General features: G+C 36.7%; 1 protein-coding gene across 11 annotated transcripts in view; it reads left to right on the top strand.

The window, feature by feature from the left end:
- Window positions 1-17794, top strand: part of LIN7A (lin-7 homolog A, crumbs cell polarity complex component) — a 247281-nt gene that overhangs the window by 154346 nt on the left and 75141 nt on the right. For 3 of the 11 annotated variants that reach the window (XM_049694326.1, XM_049694327.1, XM_033407190.2), the window contains one exon: window positions 5469-5541. The exons of 7 other annotated variants lie outside the window; for them this stretch is intronic. In XM_049694326.1, coding sequence (XP_049550283.1) covers window positions 5530-5541 — 12 coding nt within the window. In that variant the 5' untranslated portion in view covers window positions 5469-5529. Of the gene's footprint in view, window positions 1-1714; window positions 1790-5468; window positions 5542-17794 lie in introns of all 11 variants that reach the window. One more of the 11 variants, XM_033407191.2, reaches the window with a different exon arrangement.

Genomic DNA, 17794 nt, shown 5'->3' with positions numbered 1-17794 from the left:
AGACAGGTGAATCCACAAGCCAATAAAGTACAACTAGGAAGTACGATGATGTAAGATGATGAATACCTGAAAATAACATCTAATTTCACTCCTGGTCTCTAGGGTACTGCCTGTCATGCTGGCATGAAACCTTTGAACTTTTGGTTTCTTATTCAAATAATGCTCAGAATTTCTGTGGTTAAATTATTTGGCTTTTCAGAAATATTTGCCAGTAAATACTTTCCAGTGTGAAAGTTATAAATGTTGTCAGGACTGTTGGAGAAAAGAACAAGAACTACAGAGGCACCCTTCTTAGTTGCACTTACCAGAGCAAAAACAGGTGCAGGTTACACCACTGCCAACAAGACTGTAAAGCCCAAATTATGCTTTAAAAGAAAGCAGGACAAGCTATTGCCGGTTTTGTTTTTGCCATATACATGTGTGACAGTAGTTATTGTTTCATGTTGAGGCAATCCCATATTTTGCTTTACATTTGGGTGAAACCACCGAATCAGCTTCTGGCGTATGTGTAGCACTTATATGGGAAGAATAGTTTCATGAAATTTTATTTTGTTTTTTAATGTGGATGATTAAAAGAGATGAGGTGTTTTCTCTACTTAACTTTTTCTGTACTCTGTAACAAAGACTGAAAAAGTTTTGTTGAGATCAGTGCTGAAATGAGACTATCTATGTATACAACTAAGAAAGTCATTGATCTATTAATAAATGAGCTGCACTTGAATGACAATCCACACCCGGCTTTATTCACAGAATACAGATGGTAGTTGGCAGTACTTACCTTGCTTGTGTTTTTTTGCTCAGTGATCTTAACAAGACCTGATTAATAATTCAGTTGTACCTATTCGGTGCAAGTAATTTCGGAGTACATGGCAGAGAAATGGGGTGACAGGTGATGCTGCTTTTCCAAAGTGAGAGGTACCGTTTGACAAAAGAAAGTTCACACAAAGTTTTGAATGAGAGATGAACTTTAAAAATCTATGCTACCGATTCCCAGTAAAAATCATCTCTGCCACTTTAAGTGGCTTCTTCAAGTTTTAGTTCATCACTGTATTAATTAGCTTGAATGACCCAAACTTATAAATTAAAATATAAGGAAAAATAAGGGTTGAAATAAAAGGATTATAAAATGTTGATTTTTGGATAAGAGAATTTCCTAAGAGAATTAAGTTGCCGTTGAGATAGCTCAGTTGCCAAAAGATGGACTTTTTCCCAACACTTTATATTCTTGTGCTTCAGAGTAAGAAATCAATAGTATATTGAATGGTCATATTTTAAGAGAAAATCCAATTTCTGCAACAGAATACCAAAAAATTCCTTCTGAAACTAAAATGTTAAAAAAAAAAACCCACGAACAAACAGAATTAGCCATCTATTTACTATCATTATCTTCCAAGTTTTAAAACCTTCAGGCTTCCTGCTTTCCAGAGTGATATGCTCACTAATCTGGTGTATGCTGTGCTGCTGAGAGCAGACCGTGGTGTGGACTTACTCCTACACTTATGCCTGTCGCCTGCATATTTGAACCAAATATACAGAACTGAATGACACAGTTACCCCAAACTACCTTCCTTGGCCGATCACCAGATGGTGTGTGCTAGTATTTTCTAATACAATAGAACTATACAATAAGAAAATAAAACCAACTCTACCTGGAAGCTATCATTCTGTGATGGTGGATTATTGAAAAATATTCCAATTCTCCTCTCCTTCTTAGGACATATTACAGTTGGACTTCTCCATCCTCCCTTCAGCTACATGTGGTTATGACAACTGCTTTGACTAAGGAAATGTGAGTGGAAGGGTGCTTGCTACTTCCTCATGGAAACCTTTGAGTCAGTGCAGTATTTGCTATGTTCCCTTTCCTTTTCATATGACTAGTGATGTTTTATTTGATAAATGATCTATCAGCCTGGATTACAGAGTGGGAAAATGAGAAATGCAGGCTTTAGCTAACTCTTAATGAACATGTAGGATCAGCAAGCAGTAAACCTTTGTTACTTTAAGCCCCCAAGATGTTGGGGTTATGGTACCACAGCAAAACTCAAGCTATCCTGACTGATACTGAAATAGTCATCAAACTCAAATATGTTTTCTATTAAATCATGCGTCTCCATTTTCATAGCTAAAAAAAATAAAAAATAAAATAGTCATCAAGCCAAATTTACCTTGGAATAAGGTTATAAGCAGTATCAACCCCTTTACTGCTATAAAACAAAATTAATTTTTTAAAACTATGTTGTGTTTTTAGTAAGCTGTGATAAATCTTTTTAAAACTATGTGAAATTATTATCTGATATAGTGTACCAATGCCCATTAGATGGCTCATAAAGTTTTAAATGTTGAGACACTTTGGTCATAGATTGCATTTGCTTCTAGCTTATCTCCCATTTGCTCCTACTCTTTTTTTTCTTCCTTAGGATGGAGCTCATTAACCCTCCATCACTACCTCCCACCGATCTAAGTCTCACACCATTTCTTTTTTTTTTTTTTTTGCGGTACGCGGGCCTCTCACTGTTGTGGCCTCTCCCATTGCGGAGCACAGGCTCCGGACGCGCAGGCTCAGCGGCCATGGCTCACGGGCCCAGCCGCTCCACGGCATGTGGGATCCTCCTGGACCGGGGCACGAACCCGTGTTCCCTGCATCGGCAGGCGGACTCTCAACCACTGTGCCACCAGGGAAGCCCCCCCAGTCTGCCATTTAAGTGCTCTTAGTTTCCAATGAGTTTTTTTTTTTTTTTGGAGGGATGTATAGATTGAGAATTATCACCACCATGCCTTCCACCAGTAATATGTGGAAAATGTCACTGCTAGACATTTTGTCAGATCAGAGTGAGCAGCAAAGTCATTAGAGCCGTGCTGTAGTCAAGTTTACCAATGTTCGAATCCCAACTTAGCTACTTACTTTTGACCTCTCTAAAATTTTGTCAGTTTTTAATAGTGGGAGTAATACCATCAGCCTTGAGGTGATTCTGATAATTAGAGATCATACATGTAAAACCTCCTAGTACAGTCTGGTAGCCAATAATTACACAATCAGTGGATGCTATTATTATTAAAGTAGAGTCCCAAATTATTACTGGGTACAGTGTTTTGGTAAGTCAGGAAATAGTTAACAGATGGGAATAAGAATGGTAGTTTCTATAGACTAGATCTAAGAAAACCCATAAGACTAATATACATATTCATTGCCCCACTGTCATGCATTAAAATAAATTGAGCCATTGCATCCTAATTCCACAGTCTCATGGGCCATAACTTTATGACTCAAGTGCTCATTCTTGATGCTGTTTTGTACAGCATCTTAATCTACTTTGTGCATGAAAACGCAGATGGCAAATGCAATGAGCTTTATGAGAAAGCTAATGATTGGTTGTATAATAGCATATAGATTTCTAATTACTTTAAGAAAACGTATCCTTGGGTCAGTAGCGACAAGATGAGATGAAACAAGTATACACAGATGGAGAAAGAAGAGTTGGAGGAAGGGAGAGTGAGAGGAAAAAAGGAAGAGAAAGGAAGAGGAAAGAAGGGAGGAGGGAAGAAAGAAGGAAGGCTGGTTGATGCTAATCATGGCATAATGTACTATAATATAATGGAAAGGGCTACCCTGGTGGCACAGTGGTTGAGAGTCTGCCTGCTGATGCAGGGGACGCGGGTTCGTGCCCCGGTCCGGGAAGATCCCACATGCCGTGGAGCGGCTGGGCCCGTGAGCCATGACCGCTGAGCCTGCGCATCTGGAGCCTGTGCTCCGCAACGGGAGAGGCCACAACAGTGAGAGGCCCGCGTAATGCAAAAAAAAGAAAAATATATATATATATAATGGAAAGATAGGAAGAACATTACATGGAATTAGAGCGTTGACAATGGATTCAGATAACCTGGATTCAAAGTTTTGCTTGGCCATTTAATTATGTGATCTTGTGCAAGTTACTTAATCTCTATGATCTTGGTTTTGTTTATTTTATTTTATTTTTTTTACATAAAATAACTTCCTGGGACTGGTGGGAATACTAGATCAAATGAGATAAAAAGTATAAAATACCTTGACTAATATAGTGCCTAGCTAAAAGAGTAACTAGTTAAGAAATGGTACCTATTTTGGTGAAATAATTAGTGGTTTTAGTGACAACACAAAATTTTACTATGTTTTAATGGAAATATTAGTTACAACTATAGAGAATAATAGTTCTTTAGTTATTAATCAAACAAATGTAGAATTTTTTTTTTACACGATTGCTTTTTTTTTTTAATTTTATTTATTTTTGGCTGCGTTTGGTCTTAGTTGCTGTGCGTGGACCTTTCTCTAGTTGTGGCGAGCGGGGGCTACTCTTCGTTGCAGTGCATAGGCTTCTCACTGCGGTGGCTTCTCTAGTTGTGGAGCACGGGCTCTAGGTGCGCGGGCTTCAGTAGTTGTGGCTCGCAGGCTCTAGAGTGCAGGCTCAGTAGTTGTGGTGCACAGGCTTAGTTGCTCCGGGGCATGTGGGATCTTCCAGGACCAGGGATCAAACCCGCGTCCCCTGCATTGGCAGGCAGATTCCTAACCACTGTGCCACCTGGGAAGTCCCTAGAATTTTTTTTTTTTAATAGGAAGATCCACATTTTAAGAAAAATGTTGACAGTCTGGAGTGGTTTTAGAATAAACCAATATCGTAAGGAATCTGGAACCCTTGTCATATGTTGAGAAGTTAATAACAACGGAGGTCATTTGGTCATATTTCGGATTACTTTAGAACAATAGTTTTTAACTTAAGGTCATGTATAGGCTTCATGTTGTAAGTGTGGAAAAAGCAAATATATATAAGATTTATTTTTATTTCCTTCTCTTTATGTGCAAAAAATTTTATGGCAAACTATGTTTTTTAGTGTTTTACTTTAAATATGGATAGAGTGGCATGGATTCATTCTGTAAAATTATCATCCTTGTCATATAGTGGCATTTAGAATAGCATTACATTCGTCAGAATTAACAAAAATGTATCTGAAATTATGTTTATGCATATATTTCTGTTCATACTGAACTTAAGTTGGCAGATGACAAAGAAAAGAAAGCTTGGTGGCTCTTACACTTCCTTTGATTTTATTTGCATTGCTAAATGTGATGGGGCACAAAAGCCAGACTGTTTCTTGTGTGATAAGTTTCCTGCCAACAAGAGCCTGAAGTCAAGAAAGCTTATTTCTGAGCATCCTGAAAATACATCACAGAATATAGAATTTTTGTTTTCTACAGAAACAGCTCAATTTTTAAAAAGTGAAAATTTACTAAAACTTATATTTGCCACAGTGTGTCTTGACACCTTTCCAAGCAAAAGAAACCATTAAATAATTGGAGAAAGCTTGATCAAATCATGCACTCTAGAAATGTTTGAACTGGTGGGTTGCTGAGAAAAACAACACAAAATTAAAAGAGTGCCTCTGTTCACTTGCTATAACCTACTTCTGAACTTTGATATTTTGCTAATATTTTGCAGCCAGTTATGGTGAAAATAATAGCTGTGCCATTTCCACTTGGCATGCAATTGGGTGAAAACTATGATTGTTTCAGTAAGTTCTGATTTTTATCTATCTTGTGAATGATGATATCCTGGTGTGTGTGTGTGTGTGTGTGTGTGTGAGAGAGAGAGAGAGAGATACCCCGTGGATATTTTAAAGGCCAAGTTCTTCTAACAGTGAAAAGTTTCTTTGTTAAGCAAAACTCCTAATGGAAGAAAAATCTTGATACTTTGTGTACATGAGGAGTACATATGGAGTTTCTGGGTCTAGCATCCAGCTTGATTAGTGTGGTGAAGAAGACAGACATTCTACTTTTCATAGAGACTTATTACTTTCAACATCAGGGTGCATTAATGTCAAGGACTCTGACAATAATCCTAAAAGATGCCTTGCCTGCTCTGTGGAAAGTGGTCCAATAATTTCACAGCTATAGCCTGCAACCTATATTTTCAAGTTTTTATTTAGGAATGGAGCAAAATGTGTTCTTTTTACTGACAAAAGTTTCTTGGCTTTCCAGAAGATGTGTTAATGCTCTTGGTTGAACTTGGGTCAGAGATTTCAATATGTTTATTTTTTAAGTAAAGGATTGCTATATCTTAGAAAAAATTGACAAGAGAGGTTCATTCGAGGCTAGATTTTATTGTAGAGATGTTAGGCCATAAGAAGGAGGCCAGTCCCTAGATTCCAGATTTGCTGATCGTGTACAGTTGCTGTTGGAAACAGCTGCCATTTTGGAGGGAGAGATTTTAGAGCTGAAAATTTGTGACATTTACAGTGCTGAAAGAAGGATATCTGTGAGGGAAAGGGAGTTGAAACGGAGAAAGCCTTGTCAGTTTATGCATGGGGAAGATCTACAACAACTGGAAAGCCTGCAAAACTCTTTTAAAGGTTACTTCTGCTTAGATGATTCAAATGTAAAAAGGATTCAAACGTCATTCCTTGCTGACAGAGGCTGCATAGTTGACACCAGCCTTTCAAAAATAACATCATTTGACTTGAGGATAAAGGATTTGGTAGAACCTGAATTCAACTTGAAGTCTATTAGAGAAAGCCCAGGTGTCAATAGAAGGCTACTCTGCTCTGATAAAGTGTTTAACTGACTTTGCTATTGAAAGTGATGTGAGCTGCAGCTTTGAGCACTTGCTGCTATGAAACCAGACTCTAATTGATTGGATACTAAAAATGACATAAATATTTCCATGTAAAAGATAACTCCAAATATTAGCTTTTTCTAAACCAAATAAAACAGCCTTCTTATTGAAACATACTTTAAGCAGGCACAAAGTTTTCTTTTTTATATGATTTGTTTAATTTGGAATTATATTTTCTAGGGAACAGCCATTAATTTTTATGGAAAAAGAGTCACATTATCCTTTGTGAAATGACTCAATGTCAAAGGCCAAAAAAAAAAAAAAAAAAAAAAGACATGAACATTTACACATGTATTTTCTTGGGATAACACCATAACTTCATTAGATTCTCAAAAGGGTCTATGATATCTCCTCCCACCCCCATCCCTCAAAAACTGAAGAAAACTCTCTAATAAAGGATGGTGGTATCAGTTCAGTAACTACGTGACTAGTTCATCTCTAACTCTAAGGTCCTTCCAATTCTATGAATCTATACATAGTTACACAGCAAGTAATTTTCTTTTTAAATATTTATTTTATTTATTTATGGCTGCGTTGGGTCTTCGTTGCTATGCACGGGCTTTCTCTAGCTGCGGAGGGTGGGGGCTACTCTTGTTGCAGAGCATGGGCTCTAGGTGCGCAGGCTTCAGTAGTTGTGGCGCGCAGGCTTCAGTAGTTGTGGCGCACAGGCTTAGTTACTCCGCAGCATGTGTGATCTGCCCAGACCAGGGATCAAACCTGTGTCCCCTGCATTGGCAGGCGGATTCTTAACCACTGCACCACCAGGGAAGTCCTTAATGTTTTTCTTTATGTAGATTACATGGAATTATGTAAAGCTGAGTATATATGCATGGTAGGAATATATGACTATGTGAGACTGTATGAATGGGGTGGGAAAGACAGAGACTATGACGATTTCTAAATGGATAAAAATAATAAAAGAATAAGTGTACTCATTTTATTGAGCTTTTCGGAGAAACTAATCTATAATTTTATCACAGGAAATTGCAAAAACAAAATGACTACATCACTCACTGGAAACAGAATTTGTAAACTATAGTTAGAGTTCTATTCCTGCAGCTTTTTCAGAGAGAAGACACATTTTTAACAATGTAAGGCGTGTTTATAACATCAACATATCACTTTCTGGTAGCAAGAACAGGGTCTGTGTGGCAGGAACCATCTTAGAGTATAATTGTACTAATGGGTCATTGATCTTAAAGGTATCTAAACAGACCCTTACAAATAGTCTGTAATGACTCTGAACGCTGTTAGCATCACTGTTGTGTAAATACTCAGCTCTAGCCTTTCTATTTGCTACCACAAATGATAAAATAAACAGTACATATTTCCAGAAGCTTGTAATTACATGTACTTACACAGTAGTTCAAAATAATAGAGCCCTCAGAGAAGCTGTGTTTTATATCAGTCAGATAAAGTGAACATTCTGTCTTCTGTTGAGGTCATAGGACTGCAAATCAGAACTTCTATTTTTGGCACCACGGATGATAACTTTTTTCTCTCAGTGAACAAGTCATTTAACCTTTTCTTGCTTCAGTATTGCCAACACATGTAGACAAGTCCATTTGTACAAGCCATCTAAAATGAATGTTAAGTTACAAACTGGCGTTTTTAACCAGCTTGCTGTTATCCCTGAGTGTGATTTGTACATAGAAAAGGGAATGAAATTAGTATCACTTGTAATTCAAATATATGCAAGGCACTTAACTTCCTCCCTCCCTTCTTTGTTTCCCTTCTTCATTCTTTTCTTCCTTTTCTTCTTTCATAGAAGACTTAGGGTTAAAAACTGACCACCACATCTTGTATGCATCATTTCCTTGATTTTTATATAGTCTGAGTGCCTGTGTTTAATCCTCAAACACATTTATTTTAATTTTATATGTTTAAAATGTTATAAGGTATCATGCTAACAAAATCTTTGGGGATATTTTTTTTTCACTTAATATCAGTGCTAAGATTCAAACTTTGTGTTTGTGTTGCTGTGATTCACTTGTTTTGACTGTTGTGTGATATTCCATTGTGTAAATGTTTATTAATTCACTCTCCCATTGGAGAGCATTGAGTTGTTTCCAAGCTTTTCACTATGATCATTGGTGTGGCTATTAACATACATGCATTTATTTATTTATTAGATGACTAAGACTTCTCTTGGATATATATGTAGATGTGGAATTTCTGGTTCATAAGGTGTAAAAATGTTCAACTTTAAGAGGTAATGCCAGTTTTTAAACTTGGTTGCTCTAATTTATACCCCAGAAAGCAATATAGAAGGTGCATACTCACATTAGCTCCAACTCTTGGCATATGAGACATTTAAACTTTTACCAGTTGAATAACTAAAATGGATCTCATTGCAGTCATCATTTGCATTTAATTGATCACTAAATTGTTGAATATCCCTTCTTGTAATTATTGGAAATATGTTTCTTTTTCTGTGAAACATCTGTTCATGTATTTTTCTACTAGTTTGTGCTTTTGTATATGTATGTATACATATATATTTAATATATTCTTGTTATCAATTCTTTACTGGTGGTGTATATAGTGAATATATTCAGCTACTTTGTAACGTGTCTTTAAGATGTCTTAAAATTGTTAAATTTTAAATATTCACATTAATCATTTTTTAAATAATCAATGCCATTTTGGTATCTCACCTCAGAAATATTTCCCTACTCCAGTGTCTAAAAGATATTCACCTATAATTTCTACTAAGAGTAAAAATTTTATTTTTAAAATTTATGTCCTTAAACTATCTAGAGTTGACTTTTGTATAGTGTGAGGTAGGGATCCATTTTTTTTTTCTTTTTTTATCTATAAGGGTAAATATTTCCAGCTTTATTTATTAAATAATCCATAATTTCCTCCTTGATCCATTACATTAATATATACCAAAAGCTATACACAGGGATCTGTTTCTGGGTTTTCTGATTAATTGGTCAATTTATCTATGCCTTCATTATTTCCCTACTTATCTCATTTGGGAGATCCAAGGCAATGAATATGGGGGTGGGTGGGAGTGGCTGGGAGCGAGGCATAGTTTTAATTCTTGCAGGTTGTGATCCTAGCTTTTGTTTCATTAGGAGGTTTGTCAGTGCTTGCTAATGTGTAAAAGTAAATTAATAAGAGCAAGCCATTCATGGATCAGTGGACAATGATGAGTATGTGCCATAAATTAAAGCTTATGGTAACTCCAATTCTGTTCTTTGCACCCGAGGCCCAAGGAGGGAAGGAAAAAAAAAAGAACATAGCCTGATGTTCTCAGAGCATAGTTTCACATTCACAATTTGTGGGTCTCTTTCTATTTCTTTCATCGAGGTTAATAAAGGGTTTAAAGTAAAGTCATCTATCTTACTAGAATGAAGGCAGAGAATGTTTCAGTCATCACAGTAAAATTAGCACCTAGTATAGTGTCTATAATAATGAACATTTAATAAATATCTGTTGGATGCATGAAGAAATTCATTAAGATGGCTCATTTTCATTAGTAGACAAGCAGATATTTGATTTTTATAAGTCTTGAATTTCAAATAGGACTCTGAATTCATACAAATCCCAGACAAAACATGATGACACCTCTAGTTCAAAAGAAGATCTTACTCACATTAAAATGGCTTTCAACTTTGAAAGGCTACCTGTAATTAGAAGCAAAATTTTATTTACATTTAAAAGTTGTTTCCAACCTTGAAAACTGACTTGTAATTAGAATCAAATTTCAAGGCTCTTTATGTATTTGCATAAATATATATGTTGGTATAAATGTGCAAATATGTAACATGTGGGTTCTCATGTAGTAACTGTATTTGACATAAAATTAAATAATATGTATAGGGTGTAAAAGGAATCTTAGGAAGCACTTAGTCCTGTGCTTCTTAACTTTGGGGAGTTATAAACTTCTGTGTGATTCTGGTGATTGTGAATTTGGTAAAATTATGGACCATTTTTCCAAGAATACGTACATGTGCAAATATTTTTTCAAAATTCAGGAGCTGGAAAATCCTCTGAAACTGATCCATTTGGCATCTTGATTTATTATAACCTCTTAATTTTACAGATGAGAAAATAAGATCCAGAAAGTTTACATGGTCTTTCAAGCTAGTTAGTGCCTGAATTAGTACAGAATCAGTCTCTTGAATCCAAGTCTAGTTCTGGTTTCACTTGTTAAGGACAGTGGCAAAAATAGAACACTATGCAATGTAGAAACAATGAAACATTTGTTTCACTACTTATTGGTAATGAGCTAAAATGATTGGAAAATTGTATCATGATTCCATTTCCGTAATTCCTATTCATATCAGTGTTCCATGTATACCAACAGGGTTATTTAAAAGTTTTGCTTCTGGTTCTTTCTTTGCCTCATTTAACACAAGATAATGTATTGTTTTTGTAATATATTGTATCATATATTTGTTAAACAAATTTCCAGAAGGCAATGTAAAAATCTAGTTACTAATCTTTGTATACTTGGCATTATATCACCAAAACAGTTATGACATTTCTAGAAAATTTCAGTCCTGTCTGGAATAACTTAGGGCTTTTTTTTTGGAAGTATAGTTAGTTGATTTACAATATTATATTAGTTTCAGATGCACAAAATAGTGATTTGATATTTTTATAGATTATACTCCAAACAAAGTTATAAGATGTTGGCTAGATTCCCAGTGCTGTACTTTACAGCCTTGTAACTTACTTATTTTATGCCTAGCAGTTTGTACCTCTTAATCTCCTTTACCTATGTTGCACGTCACCCAATCCCTCTACCCTTTGATAACCACTAACTTGTTTTCTAGGTCTGTGAGTCTGTTTCTGTTTTAATTTAGTATTTTTAAGACTAAGCTTTAGCAAATGTGTTTCAGGATCTATCACAAATATGCTTATCTATTCAAATGTGCCCATAGTCCTTTTCCTAATAAGTTAGCTCGACAGCCAGGGAAACCGTTTCAACCAATAGCCACAACTTTAGGGAGAAGGCCCGCTCTCCTAGATAAAGAGAAAAGAAAACTGTTACAGGTAATCTTGTCTTCCAAAACTACCTTGTATTCTCATGTCTATTTGTTGGCCATATTATAAGAGACCCCAAATATTTATTAAGCCTGATACTTGGAAACTTTTTTTTTTTAAAGAAGATGTTGGGGGTAGGAGTTTATTAATTAATTAATTTATTTTTGCTGTGTTGGGTCTTCGTTTCTGTGCGAGGGCTTTCTCTAGTTGTGGCAAGCGGGGGCCACTCTTCATCGCGGTGCGCGGGCCGCTCACTATCGCGGCCTCTCTTGTTGCGGAGCACAGGCTCCAGACGCGCAGGCTCAGTAGTTGTGGCTCACGGGCCTAGTTGCTCCGCCGCATGTGGGATCCTCCCACATCAGGGCTCGAACCCGTGTGCCGTGCATTAGCAGGCAGATTCTCAACCACTGCACCACCTGGGAAGCCCCTTGGAAACTTTTTTTTTTTTTTTTTTGCAGTACGCACAGGCTCAGCGGCCATGGCTCACGGGCCCAGCCGCTCCGCGGCACGTGAGATCCTCCCGGACTGGGGCACGAACCCGTGTCCCCTGCCTCGGCAGGCGGACTCTCAACCACTGCGCCACCAGGGAAGCCCCACTTGGAAACTTTTGAACTGCATTTTCTCCATGCTGCTGTTTCCAATAGGTCAGCAGAAATACATCCCAGACTTGGCCTACTGGCTAAAGTGCAGCCAAAAATTTCTTTGCTCTGCATTCACACACTGCTAGCAGCTGGAGGTGCAGTCATAGCGTCCAGTCCTACCAGTTAATAGGCAAGAGACAGCAGTCATTTTTATTTTTAATTTTATTATTTATTTATTTTTATTCACGTATAGTTGATTTACAGTGTTGTGTTAGTTTCAGGTGTTTAGCAAAACGATTCACATATATATCTATTTTTACACATAAAATAGTTATACACATTTATATACCTATTTTTTCACATTCTTTTCCTTTACAGTTTATTACAAAATATTGAGTATAGTTCCTCATGCTATACAGTATGTCCTTGTTGATTACCTGTTTTACATATAGTAGTGTGTATATGTTAATCCCAAACTCCTAATTTATCCCTCCTCCCGCCCCTTTCCCCTTTGGTAGCCATAGTTTGTTTTCTATGTCTCTGGGTCTATTTTTGACAGCAGTTATTTTTAAAGGCATCTTTGCAAATTTCTCAGGGGCTGTGCAAAGACATATGCAAGTATAAAAATCAAATAAAGAACTAACCAAGCAACAACAAAAACAACACAATAAACTATTTACCTCAGAGTCACTGAGGGAGGGATTAGGGCCCAGCAGACACACATACTCTTCCTCTCCTCAGTCTTGCTTCTGGAAAGATGGGGTCAGTTGCCAAGGACAACAGCAACAGGGAAATCGTGGAGGTCTGGATAGCCCACAGAAGTGTCACCTTGATGATAATGGACAGATGTGTACCTTCTGCGTTAAATTAGTAATGTTTCTCTTTCTTTAAGGTCAAGAAAGGAAAGGGAAATTAATCTCTCTGCAACACCCAATAGAATACATTATTTTTCTTTCACTGATTTCCTTGATATCATTTTCTTCACACACCTTGATCACCATTTTTAGGTCCTGTCTACTTGGAAATATCAACAGGCATGCAGTCATACAAAGATGACAGTGCTGTAACACATCTTCTAAAAAATACTCAGGGCTAACTATTCTGAGAACTATAAACCCATATGTAGTCAATGTGGGAAAGGTTGCTGGCTGTGTAGAGAAATTAAATAATACTACTTCCTGAAATTTCTGATTGAAAGAATATTCTGTTAAATTTACTCTGTGACCACCTGCTTAACTGCCAGATATTTTTGACTGTTTATTTCAGAAAGTGAATTATAACTGGATTCTAATAAAATTCATTTGAAAATCATTGTTTCCTCACAGATGGGACAGCAATTACTTTTGTGTCTAGGATAGAGATTAACCAACTACCACTGCACATTGAGAGAACTGGGATTGCCAGACATTAGCTAAGTAAATTAGACTTTTCTAAACAAGCTATAAAATGTGTCCTTCCTCCAGATATGACAGAGTTATGTCATTTATATTTCAATAAAAAATATATCCAAATAATTAGATTGGAAGAAATTAAAGGACTTAGAAAATTATGAAGGCCCCATAATAGTTCAACAGAACTTCACAACAATAAATACTTTAAATATTTGAAGATAGTCCCATAGGAGGATGATAATTTATTAATTACTCTGGTGAAGAGTTTATAATTATGAGTGTGATTCAAATCACACTGTTGATGTTTCATGCAAAATACCTTGTCAAGCATAGGCAATTATTCAAACAGTAGTTAAGGGGAAGAAATTCATTGAGAATGTTCATTTGCTTTGTGTCACATGATTACAGCTGAGGGAGGAATTATCAAGATCTCCATGACATAAGGACTAAAAGTAATAGAATTGCTGAATCATACCTGATGTTCAAACTTTCATCTTAGAAAGAATAAACTTGGGTAATAAAAGAATCCATTTAAAATATGATTTAGTCATCATGGTATAAAAATAAAAACAAATGAAATTGACTGTTATTGTAATTACAGCTTTATAATATTTGCATTGCCAAATGCAAAGACAGACTGAAATGTCCAAATATTTGAACATATGACTACACATATGAATTTCCCCAATCTGAATTTCTATATAATTAAAATTGGACTCTGTTAAGCTATAGCTTAAAAAAAAAAAATCCCAGAACATTTATTCTATCTTTAGTTAGCTAGTTATAATGATCTAATAGTGAGAAAAATAAATATTGACTAATGTGATTATATTTCGTAGAATATTTGCATTCTGTAGAAGACAAAATGTTTTCCTCTCATTGAATTTCCAGTGATATAAAGATTTACGTTTGTTCATTTATTATAAGATTCCAGAAAGTTTTTTTTTTTTTTTAAGTTTATTTATTTATTTTTGGCTGCGTTGGGTCCTTGTTGCTGTGTGCGCTTTCTCTAGTTGCAGCGAGCGGGGGCCACTCCTCGTTTTGGTGCGCGGGCTTCTCATCACGGCGGCCTCTCCTGTCGCGGAGCACGGGCTCCAGGTACGTGGGCTCAGTAGTTGTGGCTCGCGAGCTCCAGAGCACAGGCTCAGTAGTTGTGGTGCACAGGCTCCGTTGCTCTGCGGCATGTGGGATCCTCCCGGACCAGGGCTCGAACCCCTGCCCCCTGCCTTGGCAGGCGGATTCTTAACCACTGTGCCACCAGGGAAGTCCCAGAAAGTTTTTGACCATCAAATACTTATATTTAACTTTGAGAGATGTTTTACAGAGGATGTCTAATTAAATATGAGCTTACAAGCAAAAGATTCATAAGTTAATCATCTGTCTGGCTATTTTATTTATTTAATGCCAAATGTTCAGATGTTTACAAATATTGATTTCCTTTGAAGAAAGCAATATTTAAAATTGTTAGGAAAACATATGCTTATTGAACTATATTTCAGTGTGTGTTTGGTATCAATGTGCATATTAGCAACTAAAAGTAAAAAGAGAGTTTTCCTCAATTCAATGGCTAATTTGAATACATAAAACTATTTAATTGGATTTAGAAGCAGTTGCATTGTAATTAAGCTTGTTGACTCACTTTACTAATAGAGAAATAACCTTTTAGAGATAGCGTTTCAGACAATGCAATTCAATATACATAATTTTATATTAATGTAGCAAGTTATTTAGGAAATAAATAAATAAATAATATGTTGTGTTAACTCTGAGGGACATTTCCTGTTTCCCACTCTTCTCCATCACCTCTCCTTTCACTTGGCCTCTAAAAACCAAGTATCCACTGATATATTCTCTTTACCTTCTCTCCTCCCATTGCCTTTGCCTTTTAGTGTCCGGAAGAGAGAAAGAAGCTGAATGAGATGGATGCATTCCCCCTCCCATGCTCCACCCTGCACATTCTGTTTTCAGCCTAAGATTTTTTAATTCTGTGTGTGATATTGGTTCTTTTTCTTTCTTTCTTTCTTTCTTTTTTTTAATGTAGCATTTACTAGGTTTATGACGTTGGGGCTTAGATCATTTTTACATGAATGCATTTTTCCATTTATAGCAGAATTTTCCATTGACCTTTCCTAAGGTATACAAATAATTCCTTAGAATCCTTGTTGGCTGCTAAAAATGACACAAGCGTATCACATTTACAGTTTTCACGTATAACAGTGAATTAGGCTCAAAATGAGTGAATCTGAATGTACCTATGATAGTACAGCAAAAATATTTTACTTTATTGCATGAAATGCTAATTTTCAGTTTCCAGCTAGTACCTGAGGAGCTCTTGGTGAAGTTCCTGACTCATCCATACATAGTCTGGCCATAGTCTTGGCTCATTTGAAACTTGGAGAGTTCCTGCTCACTGTGTCTAGTAACAAAAGACTCTGTCTTCCTTTGTGGCTTCCCAGTAAGCCATAGATGATGGTGCCAAACACCGTGGGTGTTTGTGATGATAGTTATAATTTAGTGCACCTTTGGAACATTTCTTCAGTCCTCTATGCTTGCTGTGCTCCCCACTTCTGCTTATTTTGTAGCAGCTGCTTGTCCTTCACCCTTTGCCCAGGACTTGCCCGGTTTCTGTATGTAGCATCAGTTATTATGGGGACAAGCAGGATTCAACTTTTTTATTGAAAAGGAGAGTATACTTACATTAGTAAGTCTTCTGAACTTCTCAAGGGTACCATGTAAGATTGTGCACTGAACCTTTTAGGAACACCATTTATTTTTGTGGTTGTCCTGAATTTGAATATTTATTACTACAGTTTCCTGGCAGATGGCTGTGTCTTGAGGAAGGGCCAGCTTTTTCTAATAGGCGCAGAAGGACCATTTGTGCAAAGTATAGGACTGGATTTCTTATAACATATTGTCATTTTGTGCATTTGTCACAGAGGAGAAATACTATGTACATTGACATTCTATGACAAACCCCAAATCTATTGGGATTTAGCAGAAGTTCTTGGAGCCTTGCAACCAGCAAGTTTCCTCTCCCTGATTTAAACATCCTCACATCTTTTAACTTTCCTCATGCAGCATGGTTTCCCTTCCTTTCAATCATCTGGTTACCTTCCTCTCCATGAAGAACTCCAAAGTTTATGAGAAATGCTTACTGGAAGTGTTTGATTCTGTAATTTTATATTTTGTATGATTGGTTTATATGCAACACAGTTACCTAATTCATGTCCACTTAATCTCAGTACGCCACGGGCCAGATTCAAGAGTATTCAAATGTGACCTTCTCTTAGGCTGAAAAGAAGAAAATATATATATATAAAAATTACGTAAGGGATAATTATGCTCTTAGTAGCTACATAGTCATTTAAATTTGTAACAGCACATATACTGTTATATGGCCATCTATCAATACTTCTTAGAATCTTCCAAAAAATGTTATTCAGTGAAATGATTCCCAACAGTTTTAAAGTTAAGGATATGGCTATTCTAAGGACACCTGAGAGGTGAATTTAAAAAAATCAGAAGGTGCCAACAGACATGGTCTTCAGCCTAAACTTCTGGGACTCTTTACCAAGCTTATTGCATGGTGCTCTGGTGGAGTGCGGTGCCCTCTGACTGAAGATGACTCCATACACAGCCAACTAAACAATCTGACCATGCAGTTTGAATTGAGTAGAAGGGACAGACATATCAGGTGTCCACAGAACTCCCCCAACTGAGGAATCCTCTAATTCAGATTGAATGCTCTCTTTATTTATGTGTGACCAGAAAGCACATGCATCTTACATAACAAAGTGAGTTCACATGACACCTTCACTTGGGCTTTGTAGACTTCTGCTCATTTGTCTCATGAACTAAAGGACTTTTTTATTGTTGTTGTAAAAGATTAAAATACCTTGGTTTAAATTGCTGAATGCCAGCATCCTTTCTCCACCTAAGCCAAAACTTAGGCTACCTTAGCTTCACCTTGTACTTCACCTTGCAGCTTCTTGCTGGCTGCTGTGTCATTGTTTAGATTGGGTATCACACCCTTATCAGTCTTCCTAAATTGTCAAGTGCAGAGCAGTTGAGATGCAGTGGGTTGGTTTTTGACACTGGAGACTGTTGTCTGCTCTAGGATTTCCTCAAGGGTGAGCCTATCCTGCTACTTGATAGCGATTATGGGTGATAAAAGCCCTTT

Source organism: Orcinus orca, chromosome 11, assembly GCF_937001465.1.
Source record: "Orcinus orca chromosome 11, mOrcOrc1.1, whole genome shotgun sequence".
Classification (NCBI taxonomy): domain Eukaryota; kingdom Metazoa; phylum Chordata; class Mammalia; order Artiodactyla; family Delphinidae; genus Orcinus; species Orcinus orca.
This window is presented reverse-complemented; position numbering and strand designations above follow the sequence as displayed.